Below are 18,092 nucleotides of genomic sequence, written 5' to 3' on the forward strand. Positions count from 1 at the left end.
ATCTTTGTACTCTTTATGTGACAGCAATTTGTTTGAATCATAGATGAATGGTAGTGAGGAGTTCAATGTCAATATTAATTCCACTACAAAGCTAATGATTTTTCCTAAGCCAAAGAAGCAGCAAACCCTCATAAAACCTGCCTTCTTTTTATGGTTCGTGACCAGAAGAAAGGCTGCACAAACTCTGAATAATAAGAAAGAAAGTCACTGGACTGAGTTCAAACAGTTTCATAACACAAGCCTTGGATCATTAAACCAAGAAAAGGAAAAAAAGGATCAAACAGCTACTGTGTGTGTCAAAGCTATAACTACAGCCCTTTGCCGTACGGTTCTGTCTACTGAAGAAAGAAATGATTAAAGCTCTAAAAATGTGTCTTAAAATATTAAAATGTTAAAAATAATGTTAACTATTGCTTTGACAAAATTGTATCGATTCGAAGATTTATTAATTCCCCGTTTTAGTTAATTGATGCAGGAATATAGAAAGCTCTCAATGACATCTGTATTGATGTCTTAGCAACAGGTGCAACTGTTTGGATTAATGAGAAGGGTTGTTTCCCCACTGAGAGTGTGGGGAAATCCCATATCTACCTAACCCACAGGAGGGCCATCGTCCAAGAAAACACTACAAAATCTTTCTCTTCTGCAAGAATATTGACGTGATCTCATTTTCTGTACCTTGTAATAATGTTTTTAAGGCAAAAAACATTCTCCTTAAAACCTTCTTCTGATTAAGTAATGAACAATTATTTTGTACAGAGGAGGTAAATCCCATGTTTCTTTAAAAAACAGTGAAATTAGAATGTTACTTAATCCTGAACTGTAGATAAGAGTTTTGACCTTCTGCTCCACTGACCTTAAGGTGTGCTATTTCCAATCCAAGGTGCTTGCTAATACCCAATAAAATGCCAGGAATGACAACTGACATATCTAGCATTTCTGAAAGAAGCATTAGAGAATGCTGTGCAAATAAACTGCCTCAAGAAGAAATGGTCGTGATCTGCTAAAAAACATTTTATTATACCGAATATTTCCCTTTTGAATCTGGTTCAAATCTATAAAGCACCTAAAACCACGTAAGTTTAATGCAACGCCTATTGTACAAATCCAAAGTATTCTGAAATGCGTAATGAAGTGATTGAAATAGTAGAATATTAACTTCACTAATTACTCTGTGTGCCTTCGCCCTATTGTCGACTGCCCGCTAGCTAATCACTTTTAACACGGATGATTGAGACTGTTTACCACGCAAACGTCTGACATTCCCATTGCTACATCTCCGATACTCGAAAACAACTAATGTATACTTTTGCGAAGTTACTAAAATAACGAGTTATTTAAAGAAGGCATAGTATGCAATAGTATTTCATTCTAATCGATTCTCGGAAAAAACTTCCCTTCGAAAAAAAATCGAAAACTAAACAAACAAGAAAGGGACAGAAGAAAACAATGCAAACAAGGAAAACAAAAAGGGGACTGATATTCCAGTATAAACAAAGCATACCACACAACGTGTTTCAAGTAATTCTTTTTCACTGAGCGTACTTCTAAACGCGTTTACTCTGCTCTATGGATACATTTACTGTCTCAGAAACCTACCTGAAGTACACCAGATCAGTTGCTTAACACGAACTATGTGGCTATCTGGTCTGGATGCTATGAGAAGCACTTTCAGCTAAACCTGATCTACAGGAATTATTTTCTCTAAACATAGAGGACTTATTTGAATCTTCTTTATTCGGAGTTCTATAATGTAACCTTGTGTACTCGAGATTACTCACCCTTAAGGGACTCTTTCTTCTTTACTCAGTGGTGGACCTGAAAATCCAGCCGCCGTGCAAACCCCCTTGTAATTGCGTTTCGCACATTACAGAAATCTCCAATCTCTCCCCTTCACTTCCGCGTGGAACAGCAGTGACTGAACGGTCGCTGCTTTTTTTTTGTCTGATGCTAATTTAAAAGAACAGCCCTTTAGAAGCAACCTTTGCTTTTTTCCCTCTTTTATCCTGGATTCTTTAATTCTGTGCCTATTTGCAAAACATCAGACCGCGACACTACTATGAGAGTGACTGCTGTTGACTGATTTTATTAGTTTTGGATAATCTTTTCGCTTTGGACTGTAGCGTAATTGCTTTCGGCGCTGCTTCAGTTCAGCAGCAGCAGTACTATATTCAACTAAGAAGCTTGATCCGGGCGGATAATGCCACCTGTTTTGTCACGGTCAACATTAGCGTGCATTAAACGTCTGATCAAAGAAATCAATATTTAACTGTGGGTTCCACATCGAAACGTCGAATAGTTAGTTGACCTCTGTTGTGCACTTATATAAAGCTTTCAATGCCTTTTAAGATATAAAAAAACGATTAAACTTTCGTTCATCATTGATTTTCTTATCTTCTCAACTAAAGCACACGATATGAATACCCTTTAAATATATTACAGCACGAAGTCGACAAACTGCTACAGCCCTACAGTAGGTCTAATATTTTTTGTTAACCCATTAATTGCCCTAGATAGATGAACCAGCATGTGTACTCTAGTGCACATTTGAAGAACTGCGGCACGTTTTTTTGGTCTGTCAAATCTTATAACCGTCTTAAAAACTGTCAAGGCATCAGCAAGCCTTTTTGTCCGTTATTGCCATTTCAGATTAACAAATCGCGCTCAAATGAGTTGCGAATTTTTACTACAAACATGCTTTAAAATGTAAATTGTATACAACACGTTCATTTTGCCATGAAGAAAAACACTTGGCGAAAAACTGTACTGAAAAACCTCTAAGAGGTTAACCCTGGATTCCTGAAAGTCTCAACGAGTGATCATGGACACTGTTGTCTAAGAAACCTGAGCATGTCACGGCACACTTGTTTTTTATTTAAATATTAACAGGTTTCCCAACGGCAAGTATGACTGTTAAAACGAGCAGACTGTAACGTGCGACTAGCATGGGGATGTTTAATCACTTCGTTACGCTTTATACTGTACATACAGTACTTGCATGAGTAGTATTTCTTGGTATTAGACAGCTGTAGAACACTATGCAGGTTACACAAAAAACTAGCGGAAGACACCTAAAATATGGTAAATCCCAGTGACCAGGATAGGGAACAGAGAGTAGCCACTTTGTTTGAGCGTAAGGGCAGGACTTAACAGAAGGGAGGACCATAGCTCTTCTGTAAAATCAATGGCTTTTTTTCTTAGCACCAGCTACACAAGATTGCAATTTTCCTGATAACTTTGTGAATCTGTTGCACTTAAGCAAATGTCTTTAGGTGATGCTTCAAGTATGTTTCATGGCTTTTGTCAGTTCATAAATCCTAATCAAGCACTAATGTTTCCACATGTTGATTGTTATCTGAACAGCACTGTGGAACAGACATGTGGGTTCAAATTCTTGGTGGGGGTGGGAGGGTGTCAGAGTGACCACTGTTGTACCTTTGAACACGCTACTTTAGTAAACAAATCCTGTGGTGTATAAATGGATACATTCAAGGTTGGAACTGTGAAGGAGAAGTTGTTCTTAATTGACACATCTGCTCTAATATGAGATTAAATAAAAATATTAAAATCCCTTAGAAAAGGGGGTGACAAAATGAGCAGAGACAGAAGGAGAGTAGGCATTGACCTCTTGACCTATTCCCAGTGCACAACTCTGAAAAATGTTTTATGACATGGGAAAACAAATATTATTATACAAAAGTGCAAGATTGAAGGATTTTACTTAAGCCTAATTACTATAATACCAAGCTTCATATACATATTCCTGAACTAAAGATGGACAAGAAATGACTAAATCCTAAATGCTGTTTATGAATACGGTTGCCTGTCTACCCAGGTGCTATAACAGTTCATACTTCTCTTAGCAATTGTATGGGTTGCGTCATTTTCTTTAAAAACAAAGTCTAGACCTCTATAGGTACAGCTGTGCATGAGTGGAAATCGAGAGGTGTGTGTAACTTGGCTAGCTATGCCATAAACTCTCCTACTGGTTCACTTGTAATGGTCAGCCACTAATCACTGAATGTTGAAAATAGCAAATGAAATGCAATTAATACAAATAGGCAGTAAAGAACTGCCTCCAGGGAACAGAAAATGATAATTACTTTCTGCTTAGTGTGTGCAAGGTCAGTACATTAATAATGAATAGGTCTTGCAATTATTCATTAGAAAAAAAGATTTTATCTGTTATTTTGCCAGTATTGGAATCAGATATTAATGTGTCCTGAAAGTAAAACACCACTGCAAAAACAACACTGAATTTTGGCATTTTTTTACATGGCTTGTTTATTAAACACAACTGAAAAACATTGGTTACTGTAAATTACAAACCAAAACCTTTATGAGAGTTGAAAGAAATGTTAATATTACGTTTTTACAATACCAATTGTAAAATTAAATGAACAATGAAAGTGTATTTGGTCAATCTAAAAACAAGCGGAGGGTGCTAGATAGGACTGCTAAAGTGCCAAAACTTTTAAACATGTCCCCTTCTATGACAATGTAAAAACAGTCTTAGGAAAAATCTTAATATGTCAATTTTATGTATCTTTTGACTAAGGGTATTATTTAAATAAACATTACTTTATTTTGGAATTTAAGGTAAACAGTTGAAAAGGGGTAGTTAATAAAGGTTTAAATGACATCCATGTATTGTCCATTGAATAGCACTTTAAAACCACCTGTCAAGTATTTTTTCACAGTTCTACAGAAAAATAGAAATAAACCATTCTAAATGAAATAAGAATTTAAACTGAATTCTTTAGTTTGTGCTGTAAGAACTATTAATAAGCTGTTATGAAACTGGCATTGTTAGAAATTTACTTTTTTTTTTACTTGAGTCCCTTAAACAGACCCACAAGCAACTTTGGAAATCTTTTTCAATTCTTTGTTTTTTTTTGCAAATAATTCTTTTTACAGCCACTAAAATTCAAATTTTTCATGTGTGTTTTTTACATTTCAGCTTGAAACTAAGAACCCAGCAACACTACACTGGGGAGAATAAGGAAGTTTTGGAAGACCTCTCTGATATTTCCACCTTTGAGCAACTCATCTTTGAACACATCACAGGCACCACAGACCCTTCTTTCAAAGTTGAAAAAACAAACAAACTTTGCAGTATCAATGAAATAGCTTTTCACTAATGTTTCAATTTATTCTAGAATCCAAAGCTCTAATAATAGTTTTATGTGTATCTACTGTACAAACCAAAGCTAATCAAATGCAATGCCAGGAGCTTGAATGTGATAAGAGATGCCCCTACATTTAGAACAACTCGCAACAAGATAGTCTGAACACTAAATGCTGGACAGTTTTCAAAACAAACATTATAGTGATTCATTCTCACCAGCCTTTCTGATAGATCTATTTAAATCAAATACTTTTATGGTAGAACACAAAACAGTCATATCATAAATAAGGACGACTAATCTGTCAAGTCTTAGTCCTATCAAGAAGAAAATGCTTCCTAACTTTAATTAAAGTAACATGTGACTTGGATTTACTTATTGTAAGGTATTCAGCTCAAAATGTACTAGGTCATCTTCTTTCTATGTACATCTCTGTAATGTCAAACTGCTTAAAAAATCAATTTTAACAAATCCTCATGAGCCGTGTGAAAATGCCTTCTGTATGGTCTACTTTTTGCAGTTGTACTGGTGTGTCTAATAAAGAGGATGCATTAAATCTCTGTGTGCAAACACTGCTTTGCCTTGCTTACCACCCAAAGTAATCTCAAATCACTAGGAGGCAAATTCCACATTCATATTTTTTATCCTGGTTCCTCCACCCTTGATTGTTAATACTTTATGGCTATGTTTGCCTAGGAGATATATAAATATGCATTAATGAAAAAGATATACGAGTACATTTAACAATGGTAACTAGTTTAGACAAGATATTGTAGCTACGCATAATGATAGCTGAAATACATCACAATATAATACTGAACAAAATAATTCCAAAGTGAAAATAATTCCAGCATTCACCTGAAGGCAGGTCCTCACAAAAATGTTTTCTTTGAAGTTTTCACAATGGAATTAACCTCTACTTGTTCCTCTGCAGCTCACACATTGATACAGGTCCTACTCTAAACTTTATCCAAACAATGTAGTCAGAAATTAAAATTCTTTAATACAAAAATATGTAATTATCCATATAACAGCCCTCTTACAATAACCACACTACTTCTTCAGGCACCAGTTGCTGTTGTGGGCATTTTCAGATGCACGTTTTGCTTTCTCAAAAAACAGAACAGGAGACTTCTTTACATCAAGGTCAATTACTGTATCTACTAGCAATCAAAGTTGGATATCACACTAGATGGGCTAAATTGGCTCATTTGTTTGTATCCGGTAGCTTAACATATACAACTTTTTTTTTCTTACACGTGCAGTGTTAGAAAACTTTCATTTTTTTCACAAAACGTTTGTAAATCTGACAAGTAACAAATTCAGATGTTGGTATTTTTGTGTCCTCAACAATAACACATTGCCTAAATTAGCTCTATCCACATATACACAAATACACATATCCTAAATACACATAAGGTGTTCAATAGCATTTTCACACAGACCTTTTAATGTCTCTACAGATGCTGTATGAGTATAAATATAAGAGCTAGTATACTGTATATACAAGACATCTTTGCATGGCTCAGAAGCTTGTAGTAAGATGAATACTTCCTTACATTGTTAGCATGGTATTTTGGAGATGCTTGGGAGCACACAGTGTTTAATAAATTGATATAGTATACTCTGAACTTATTAGATATAGCTTGACTTTCGTTTCTCGCTAGATTTCCTCTTCACAGATCTTATCCATAAGTAAGCTTCTGTGATTTATTTATAGAAAACATGTATGCTTTTTTTACATTAAATCTTTTAACATTTTTTAAATCAACAACATGATAAAGATAAACCTGAAATTTATCTTCTATCTACAATCAGAACTGAATTACTCATACAGCAACATGGAAAGTGCTGTTTAGAGCATTGCATCTTCAAATGCAGCAACATTTCTCTTTCACTCACTGGCCAAAATATTTGGAACCACAATCAAACAAAGACTCTCAAAACAGAAAATACTTTGGTCGGCTTGAACAGCATGAGACCAAATGTCCAGAACAATATCCAAATCTTAATAACACAGAAAACTGTTATAACCAGTAGAATGTGCAGATTCAGTCCCTTACAAAATTACTCTCAACAGAACATTAAGTGTGATCCTAGCTAGAAAAACAGGATTTGGGCTACAAATATTTCGAAACCTTGTGGAATACATGCCATGTCTTTAAGAGTTCTTCCTGTTATTTGATAAATATACTCAGTAATTTTTTTGTGGATGCACAATTTCTTTGATCACCACAAGAAGCAGCTCCTCAAGTTTATCAATCTGTGAAAAAAGCAGTTCTTCTGGTTAAAAAAGTGAAGACATTACATTTTATCATTAGTCATTACTGAAAAGCTGTCAGACTATTAAAATATTACAGTTTCCCATCTTCACAGGCAGTATACTCTTATTATTCATTAAATATGTATAACTTTTTCACTGGTTTTACTGAACTGGAAAAACTACACAGGCAAAATATAGAACTTTGATTCTCTCTTCAAGTATAGTACTAAAGGGGAGATCAAGAAATTACGACAACTAATTGAATGCAAAATAAACTCTAAAAATCTTTATAATTAACCATTATGATGTATAAAAAGAAAATTCAGTTACATTAATGACACCATGCGAACAACTGTCAGGAATTATACCTTAACTTAATACAGTTACCTTTTCCTTAAGTTCTTGACAGCAACACTTCATTACATTTGTTGGCTGAGAATCTGTAACAGAATATACAAAAGCATTGTGACTTAAATATCATGAATCATCATTTTGGAAATCCTAACTTAGACATTATAAAGTTTTATCTATTACACTACATAATGTACGGAAATATTCCTTCCAAACTCCTGAAAAACAAGAGAACCTTTAAAAGAATATAATGTTTTCACAAAGTTTGAATATTAAATGCATTAAGAAAATCAATCCAACTTCACATACCGATGGGTGGAGTACAGGTTGTGTTGGACTCCAATAAAGCTTTTACATTCGTGTCTGTTACAATGACTCCTGCATCAGTTTCACATTTTATTTTCCCAAACTTTTCTATCATCATCTTGGATACGTCAACATTTCCATTGTCGGAACAAACAGTCAAATGTACTGTGTATATTTTTCCATCAAACTTCCTCACAGAGGCCATCACTTTACCCCTCAAGAGAGATTCAAAACACTCCAATGATATAGATGACCACTCATCAGGAAACAGCTCTTCTGCAAGAAGACAAGAACTTTACATCATAATATATTTTAAATAGGAATTTTTAATGCAGCCTGGCAAATTTTACAAACCACTTATTTTCATTGGTGTCAAACAAACCCCAAACATTAATTTTAACAGTTCCATGAAAGAAATTACAGCAAGCATAATAAATTGCAAATTTCAAATGAGCATTAGAAAGCATAACCACATGAGAAATAAAATAATTCTAAAAAGGGGATTTTTGGAAGTGTATTTGATGGTTTTCCAGACATGCAAAAGCATAAGATTTTAGATAACATGAAAATTAATATTGCACTTAAGGATCATTACAAAATCTGTTTTTCAAATTTTATTCAGTAGTTTTAAGAGAATATGATATTAATGAACACATGCTGCATCTATCACTACTACTGGTTTATGTGTGACCACTCACATGGGTTGTCACTTTTTAACAGCTCTTGGTACTGAAATTAGTTAAGTTTAGATATTAGTTTATATACAGTGCAGTCTGTAAGTATTTGGACAATGACAATTTTTGTTTTTTTTGGCTCTGTACTTCAGCACATTTGAGTTGAAATGAAACAATGACTACAGTATGAGGTTAAAGTGCTGAATGTCAGCTTTAATTCAAGGGTATTTACTGTACATCTATATTGGGTGAACCATATAGGAATCACAGCCCTTTTTATACAGTACATAGTCCTCCCATTTTACGGGACCAAAAGTAATTGGACAATTGCCTGCTCAGTTGTTTCTTGGCCAGCTGTGTGTTTGCATTATTAGTTCATGTACAAGAGAGCTAACAAAAGGTCTAGAGTTGATTCTAGATGTGGCATTTGCATCTGGAGTCTGTTGCTGTTGTCTCTCAACATGAGGTCCAAAGAAGTGTAAATGCCATTAAAGCGGGCCATCGTGAGGCTGAAAAATCAGAATAAATCAATCCGAGACATAGCCAAAACATTAGGTGAGTCAAAATCAACTGTTTGGTACATTATTAAGAAGTAAGAACACATTGGTGAGCTTAGCCATAGCAAACGGCCTGGTAGACCACGGAAGACCACAGTAGTGGATGACCGAAGAATACTTTCAATCGTAGAGAAAAACCCCTTCAGGATGTAGGCACAGATGTGTCCAAGACAACCATAAAAAGAAGAATACACCAGCATAACCTCAGAGGGTTCACCACAAGATGCAAACCACTGGTAAGAAAGGCCAGGTTACAGTTTGCTAAAAAGCACATAAAAAAGCCTCTTGAGTTCTGGGACAAAGCCATGGAACTGGCACACTCTTTATTGATGATGGGACTGCAGACGGCAGCAGTAGAATGAATTCTGAAGCGTACAGAAACATCTTATCTGCTCAGATCCAACCAAATTCTTCAAAACTCGGCGCTTCACCTTGCAGCGCAGGACAATGACCCCACAAATACTGCTAAAGCAACTATGGAGTTTTTCAAGGCAAAAAAAGTGGAATATTTTTGACAGGCCAAGTCACCCAACCTGAATCCCATTGAGCATACATTTCACTTACTGAAGACTGAAAGCAAAAAGCCCCTGAAACAAGCAGGAACTGAAAATGGCTGAATTACAGGGCTAGAAGAGCATCAGCAGGAAAGATACTCAACGTCTGGTGATATCTATGGGACACAGACATGCCAAATTGTATTTATGTTAATGTGTCCAATTACTTTTGGTCCCATGAAAGGGGGGAACTATGTATAAAAAGGGCTGTGATTCCTATATGGTTCACCCAATATAGATGTAAATAACCTCGAATTAAAGCTGACACTCTGCACTTTCATCTCATCATTGTTTCATTTCAAATCCTGTGAAATGTGCTGGAGTACAGAGCCAAAACAGCACAAATTGTGTCACTGTCCAAATACTTATGAACTGCACTGTATGTATTGGTAACTGTTTTCATGAATGCACAACCATAAAACAATAAAAGAAAACCCAAACTCACATTATTGCAAGGTCAGAAGATTAATAAAAATGTATATATATATACACTCTTCTGTAACCTCAATGCTTTTTAGTCCAGCATAGTACAATATGCACATACAGGTTCAGCCATACCTGTTATTCCCGTATAGATTATGACATTAAAGGGCTGTATTAAAGGAAACACTTTGACCTTCAAAAGTGCAGAGCAAAACAAACAAATTCAATTTCAAACCTGCAAATATTAATTTTCATAGAAGCCTTTTATCCCCTTACATACAGCGGGAAACAAACATAAAATGGTAATTAAGACTAAAACTACTGTAAAAAGCAAAAAGGCCCTAAAAAGGCCGTTTGAAAGTGATATATTTTATTCCAAATTCTATTACTTCAAAAGCATGGTGGTACAGACCATGCATTTTAAAAAATATTTTACAAATACTTGCAGTGTAAATGTTACTGCTTTATATATGGTATGAAAATACAGACAGCTTGCATTCTAATGATCTGCTGGAAATATCCAATAGAGAATGTGCTCAACAGTGCGAATCTCTGAGCAATGAGGTTATATACAGGACTTCCAACTCACACAGTAATCAAGTCTTAAATGACAATTAATCCTATAGAGTTTCTCATTTTGTGTCCTTCATGCTGTATATATATATTGGATTTTACCGATACTGTTCTTTACTATGCTGACAATAGACTCCAGGCTTGCATGGAGAAAACAGACTGTATTATGTCTCGCAGGTGGAGTCCTATCTAGAAAAGACAGAAGGGCGCAGCCATGACAGGTGAGCAGTAGATGTATGATTACTGGGATGCTCGGCAGATATTTAAAGTGCCTATGTTGTGTTTACACTGGCTTTCCACACCTGGTAAAGTTAATAGGCAAGTAAAAATATTTTAATTTCAATAAATATTTAATTTAATGAAACATTCAGAACTTAGTATATACCTGACAAGCTTTTGAAGGTTCAGAATTCTGCTTCTAACAAACTTTCAAACCTTTGAACTAATTCTACAATAAACTTTGTCACGTTGTTCACCTGCAATGGAAGCTTGGTTTCAAGAACTAACATTACATATATACGGTAATTGATGTTTTTATAAATTTATAAATTTAGGGATATAAATTTGCAAACAACATCTAGACAAGCTGACCAAAGAATTGTTTACATTTAAAAATAAACAGTTCAACCTGGACAAGAAACAGAACACAGACATTTTGAGCAATAATACTATGATATATGAGTCCTAGCAAATATTTTTTACCTGAAAGCTGGCATTTTATGATTTGGAAAGGAAGTTCCAGATGCTTTGCTGTAATGGGAAGAATGCTGGAAAGTGGGACCTTTTCTATATTACCATAATCTGCATAAAGAACATAGGCTTCTGAGTCACAGATGTCCAGAACAATAGCTCTATACCAGTTCTTATCACCTAAAAAGAAACCAAAAAAAGATATTAGCAAAACCTCTGGGTCAGCTGAATCAGTTTGAAATGAAAAAGGGTTCAAAAATCATGTAATCGGATGTAAATGCTGGCACACTTCCAGACAATGGATAAGGGGTTTCTGCTGAATATTTGAAAAGTCCTGTAAACTTAACATTTTACTTGATTTTATATCAGGGTACCTCTGCTCTTTGCAGTAGTCACCTAAATCCCAAATTTAATGCACCTATTTGCTTCAGTTTTTGCATCTGTAAAACACATAATTCGAACTTGTCTTGTTTTAGCATGCACTTTGGAACGTGAATATGCAGTCTCAGTAGTCACACTATACTTACATTGCTGACAATGTTGTGCCAGCTGCTATACATGTAATTACAAAGGACCAGACAAGAAAATTACCAGCTATTTTGAAATTCCATGACTGGAACCATGTTATGCATATTTCCTAGAAGTTATTTATCCTACTGTATCACTACTTGAAAACTTAAATTCTTCATCCTTTTACAATACTTTTAAGCAATAAAAGTGCCACTGTACTACAAATCCTTCTTATTGTTACCGGAGGTTTTGCACTGGTTAGCATTTTAATCACTCACCTAATACAGTACATTAATCAATATCTAAACTGGAACAATGGAATGAAGATGAGCTCAAACCACATTTTAAGAATATCTTTATCTATAAAATATTTAAAGGGATTAACTAAATACACTGAGGTACAACATTAATTTATTTTGTAACTCCACTTGTACATGTACTCTTATCAAATCAGTCTGGGACAGGAAGTATTTTTAAGGACCAAGGGCAGCTGGTCCTCATAAAACTGCCCCCATAAAACTGACCTACATATTAAGATCTTTGTCTTCAGACGATAAACATTTTGTCCATCACCTGGAAATGTCTGGAATGCTCAGGTTTATTACTTTGTAAGCTGCAGAAAGCAGAGAATTGTTTCTATAAGGATCCTGAAATTCAGTGTTTATTTTTAATCACATGACACCCCCCTTACAATTGCCAGGTGTTGATTGTTTCCTAATTAAAACCAATTTAAAAACATTAAAAATCTGCTAATTACGAACCAGCTGCTTTTCACTGTTGCAGTTTTTTCCTCATTAATCCCCCAAGCAGAGCTTGCAGGCAATTGCTGATTACTAAAACCAATTTAACTCACTTATCCATCCATTTTCTAACTGCTTTATCCAATACAGGGTCACAGGGGAGATGGAGCCTTACTCAGCAAGCAACAGGCACAAAGCAGGATACACCTTGGACAGGATGCTAGTCCATTATCGGGCACACACAGACACACTCTCACACCGGGACCACATTTCCCAGAAGTCAATTAACCTATCGGTATGTCTTTGAACTGTGGGGAAAAAAAGACTGTGGGAAGAGAACATGCAAACTCCACACAGGTAGAACCCCAGAAATTGAACCCAGCGAGGCAGCAATGCTAAGCACTGCACCGCCTTGCATATCAATCCTGCAATTTCACAATTTAGCCTACAGCGATTTATGATTTTCACCAACAGTTAAAAGAAAGAAACAAATGTTCTTATCAACACAATACAGCATACCATTATCACAATTACAATTTGCAAAGCAGTTCATTACAGTTAATAAATCATTGTAAACCATCAGTGCAAGGGATATATTCAGTCATCAGTTTATATAAATCCAATCTCTGTTTAGATAAATTGACAAAGTTAATTTGTTCAATTCTTTGAGACAGGTTTTCATTTGAAATGATCTCTTAATTAAACAAGTCTCCTTGAGTTTACAAATTGAGAATTTAAAGATTAACTATGAAACTATGGCTCTGCAGGACAAAAGATTTCACATTAAAGATACATTCAGAACATTGTTTTTAAGTTTGAGAAGGCATGTAAGGCCTAAGCATTAGAATTAAATCAATACACAATCTGTTTGCAATTTCTTTAATGTCTGGGTTTCAGCACATACTGCACAGTACTATGAAATCCAAACATTGCCCTTGTATCAGCTTGAGACCTACATCAAGACATGCACATGGTGACCCCACCGTGAAAATTAAAACAGCAGCACGCAGTTAAAAAGTTACAACTCTGTATTTTAAAATAAAATTATGTAAATGTATTTTACATTATTTTCAAACAACTTTTTACATTGATGGAGAAAGGATATTCTACTTTATTGAGCTTTCTTTTTTAAAATCACCAATTATTTTGCATTATATACACATACAATTTGAAATTTGCAGTTGTACCTTTGTACAGTATCTTGGCTTACAGCAGAAAGAAGCTCTGCAGAGATATACAGAAGGCGAGTAGAGCCTCATTTTTTTATTGGGGTAGCTAGTGAGGTCATTACGACATTACGACACTCATTACATTAAATTCTGTCATTTAATTGATTACTATAAAGTTCATTAACCACACCCATATTGGTGCTCCTGTTCAAATGCAAAACCATTAGAAACCTACAGTATGGCATGCCATTATTTTGAGTTCAAATAAATTTACAAGGCAAATCATAATGATATGGAGCATATCTCTTATTAACATTTAAACACTACAGTTCAGAGAAGTCTATATTAAGCAATTACAACCAAATACTGCAAAAAGGCTAGAAGAAGCAGGCTGACAAACTGTTTGAACTGCAGTATGAAAACTAGTATCTGACTCACCTGACACTGTCACAACCTACTGTAGGTGCAATGCTATTCAGTGTGAAACAGGCAAAAGGAACAAAAGTTACTGTAACTAAAGACAAGTGCTTATTACAGTACTAATTATGCTATATAGACCTTTCCACAAGGGGAGTTCAATTGAGTTGCAAGAAAATTAAATGATAATGCTCAATTCTGTCAATACACTATATACAAGAAGTAACTAACTGTAGAAAGTAGAACAAAAAGCTGTATTTAAGCTGTGGCTTCTAATAACTATGAGCCTTAAACACAATCACTTAAACAAAAAGGTGTAACACAGTATGAACTGATTTCTCCAAGTTTCACTTGAAGTAGCAATGTTAAGAAATCACAGTGAAATTAAGTGAAAATGCCGCATGTGAACTTAGGTGTTTGAAGACCACATTTTAGAAACTTTTATATGTATTGAGTAGTCTTCTGCACTTGTTTCAAGCAAAAAAAAACAAGAAAGGTTTTCCAAGTCTCAAATTATTCAGACCAGGGGAAGAGGTACAGTACACAAATGAATGAAATTCCTGACCGCTGTAATTGCTCTGCAAAGCTGGACTACTATACAGTTGCCATTCGGCCCATTTCGATTCTGTATATACTGTACCAAGAATGCCATACCGTACGTAGCATTGGCAAGCAATTCCAAAGCAGTAGCAGTGAATAAACAGAAATTCTTAGGGTTCTATACAGCACTACTTTGTAGAACGTATAAATTGTAAATATGCCTGCAAGGTTTAAAAAGCAAAAAACTCACTGTCAAAAGGCTAGTGAAAATGAATAAATACCCAAACAAATGTTTTGTTTTCAGGACAGTTTTTGTTTAGATTTATACTGAGCTTGTATTGTATTGCACTTGAGTTCCCTTACCTGAAAACTGTGCACAACATGCTACTCCTGCCTCAGGTTTTAAATTAGGGTTGTAACTCTGTTTATTGCAGCAACTGGACAATTCAGCCATGAGAGCTTCCAATTTTTTCACATCCACTGGAAAAAAAAAGGACAGAAAAGAATCAGAATTCTTACAATTCAAACATTCAATATAACAAATGTTGCATGTGTGCTGAGCCCAGCAATATATTTATTCCAAGAAGTTGATCATTATTACAAGCTCTGTAAATGGTATGAAGAAGCAGTGTGAAAAATTTGAAATACTAATTATGCTTTAATCACCTTCATTGCTGTCTTTCAACCCATAGAATAAGCTGGGGTTCCTCACAGCTACAATGTGCAGCTGGAAAGTTCCACTTTTGGGCAATTCCACTGTTTTCCAGTCCTTTGGAAAATAACCACCTAGGGGGAGAGGGAAATGAACTCAGTGGACCAAACAAGGACACAACAGATAATGATTTAAATTGTTGTATAATGGAAATTAATACACGACATTAATGACCCAGTACCCCAGTTTCCTTATACTGATCAAAGAGTTCAATGCAATACAGAAACCAAACTAAGGTTGTCATTGCAGAAGTTACCCTGTGTGAAACACATGGGTAGGCAAACTGGTTACAATGGATGTTCTTTCTGTTTGCTTTACCGAATTTTAAAAGAAACAACCATTTAAAAAAAAATGTATTAAACTGCTAACAAAATGTAAAAAAAGCTCTGTAAAATGCATAAATAAAAAACAGGGTAAAATAAGTACTTCATAGGTTCAAAATTCTGGAATATCAATGGTGTTTGCGTTTCACATGCTTTAGCAAATTTTATACAGTATACTATATTTACAACATGAAATACAGGCAGAGGAACAACTGTCAATCACTGTGTTGATTGCAATTGTTAAGAACATAAGACAAAAGATCCAGAAAGCATATACTGTATATAGTATATGAGGAATCATGTAACACTGTGTTACAAAGAATATTTGGAGAGGGAATTTTGCAATCTTAACACTACTCATACCTGTGGGTTCAGTGCCTGGCATAACAGAAGTTAACACTGGATCATGGAACGTTTTATTGCACACAGCCAGCTTCTCAGCAACAAGCTTCTCAGCAACGTTCTGTCCTCTCTTTACCAGCTTGATGCCATACCCATTTTGTCCATTACATAGGACTTTTGCTTTAAGCTGGACTCCAACTGTAAGAGCCTGAAATCTCTTAATGGCATCTTTTGTCCACTCTCTCTGCACAGGCTCCACACCTTGAAGACAACATTAAAGCACCTCTCATTTAGTGCTAGCAATCAGATTACCCAAGCTTTGTCTACTGTTACATGTTCATGGATTTTTAAAAAAACTTCTATAGCATTACTGACCTCTAGTGGAGAATCTGAACTTTATCCAGACAAGATAAGAAACTTGGCTGTGGTTCCAAAGCAAACCTAATTAATTTTACACTGCTGAACATCAGGAAATGTGATCAGAAAGGTGTAATTAATTTACAGCAAGCACAGGACACTGAATAATGTTCATGTAATTACTTCATAATAAATATAACATTGCAATAATATTAATGTAACAACAAGAACCTGGTGATAAATATTAAAATACTTAATCACTTACTATGCTGTCAAAATGGAAAATAAAACCTTCTTGAGCAACACCTATATCTTTAATAAGGTAAATCTTCTTAGAATACCAGGATTTAGACTAGAATTAGAATTGTCTATAACTAGTTGTCTAGTCTACTAAAATAAAGAAAAGAAATAAAATTGCTAACTGTACCTGCAAGCCAACATTTTATTGCTTGAAATGGAAGCATCAAATATTCTGGCAAAATGGCACAGAGTTTGTCCACAGCTACTTCACTTGTGTTTCCATAATCCACAAAATAAACTTCAGCACCTTTAGGCCCAATATCATTGATCATTCCACGATACCAGTTACCATCTCCTGTAGAAATTAAACACGGTAAAACAGACAAATCCATATAATTTTGATATTGTAATGTACCAGACTCTTACAGACACAAAATAATATACACATAAGGGGGAAATGTATTAATTAAAATCTGATGAAAACTATGCAAGACAGAGTTTTAGTCAAACTTCTAAGTTAAAAATCTGTTTTTATATTTCTATTTATATAACCCTTTCTATACAGCCACTACATTAATTATTTAAGCATACTAAAGGATAGGAAATGTTTATTAGAAAACATGCAGGGGATTTAGATTACAGCACAGAGGTTAATGATTAAAATAAACATTTTTTAGCAGTTTATACATAAGGAAACAATACAATACTCATTTTTCTGAACCAATAGGATGTTCTTTTAATTTGATAGTTGGAAGGAGGGTGTGTTAGTAAAGAAAAGACATCAAATAAAAAAGGTCAATAAGTTAAACTATCAATTCAGAAAGCATAGCCAAGTTATGTACAAAACCTTATCACCATCCTTAACGTAACTAATTACTAGCTAATTATGTTGTCAGGATGCTTCAGATGCTTCTAGACAAATGTGTAATTTAGAGAAAGTGCTCTTAGCTTGTTTTTCCCTCAAAGGTACAGATTCCATATACTCAGGGGCTGATCCCCAGTGTCACATCATAAACCTGAGATCTGCTGCACTCTTCTGAGGCTATACCATGTCCATGACAAAAAGAATATGAAGCCATCTGTCTTTCTGACTGCGGTTTAAATGGATATGCTTGAGGTTTCTTCTGCAGCAGTATGGTTTATGCGTGAACATTTTACATTTCTACACTGCACAACCTAAGATATATCGGCTCTGGCCACTTGCATTACAAAGTCTAAGCTACAG

The 18,092-nt window shown here is 35.0% G+C and overlaps 2 protein-coding genes across 6 annotated transcripts in view; both read right to left on the bottom strand.

Annotated features, from left to right (window-relative positions):
• The window catches only part of vwa2 (von Willebrand factor A domain containing 2), a 43,981-nt gene extending 41,575 nt beyond the window's left edge, over positions 1 to 2,406 (bottom strand). For both annotated transcript variants that reach the window (XM_088635733.1, XM_088635734.1), the window contains exon 1: positions 1,782 to 2,406. The gene's annotated coding sequence lies outside the window, so the exon portion shown is untranslated. The remainder of the gene's footprint in view (positions 1 to 1,781) is intronic.
• Positions 2,407 to 4,266: 1,860 nt separating this feature from the next.
• Positions 4,267 to 18,092, bottom strand: part of tdrd1 (tudor domain containing 1) — a 30,406-nt gene continuing 16,580 nt past the window's right edge. For all 4 annotated transcript variants that reach the window (XM_088635738.1, XM_088635737.1, XM_088635736.1 and 1 more), the window contains exons 18-25: positions 17,055 to 17,222; positions 16,292 to 16,531; positions 15,560 to 15,679; positions 15,257 to 15,373; positions 11,530 to 11,697; positions 8,050 to 8,322; positions 7,777 to 7,829; positions 4,267 to 7,389 (exon numbers count right to left, since the gene is read on the bottom strand). In XM_088635738.1, the coding sequence (XP_088491864.1) occupies positions 7,321 to 7,389; positions 7,777 to 7,829; positions 8,050 to 8,322; positions 11,530 to 11,697; positions 15,257 to 15,373; positions 15,560 to 15,679; positions 16,292 to 16,531; positions 17,055 to 17,222 (1,208 nt within the window). In that variant the 3' untranslated portion in view covers positions 4,267 to 7,320. The remainder of the gene's footprint in view (positions 7,390 to 7,776; positions 7,830 to 8,049; positions 8,323 to 11,529; positions 11,698 to 15,256; positions 15,374 to 15,559; positions 15,680 to 16,291; positions 16,532 to 17,054; positions 17,223 to 18,092) is intronic.

The sequence above is a fragment of the Lepisosteus platostomus genome, chromosome 6 (genome assembly GCF_059453375.1).
Source record: "Lepisosteus platostomus isolate fLepPlt1 chromosome 6, fLepPlt1.hap1, whole genome shotgun sequence".
Taxonomy (NCBI): domain Eukaryota; kingdom Metazoa; phylum Chordata; class Actinopteri; order Semionotiformes; family Lepisosteidae; genus Lepisosteus; species Lepisosteus platostomus.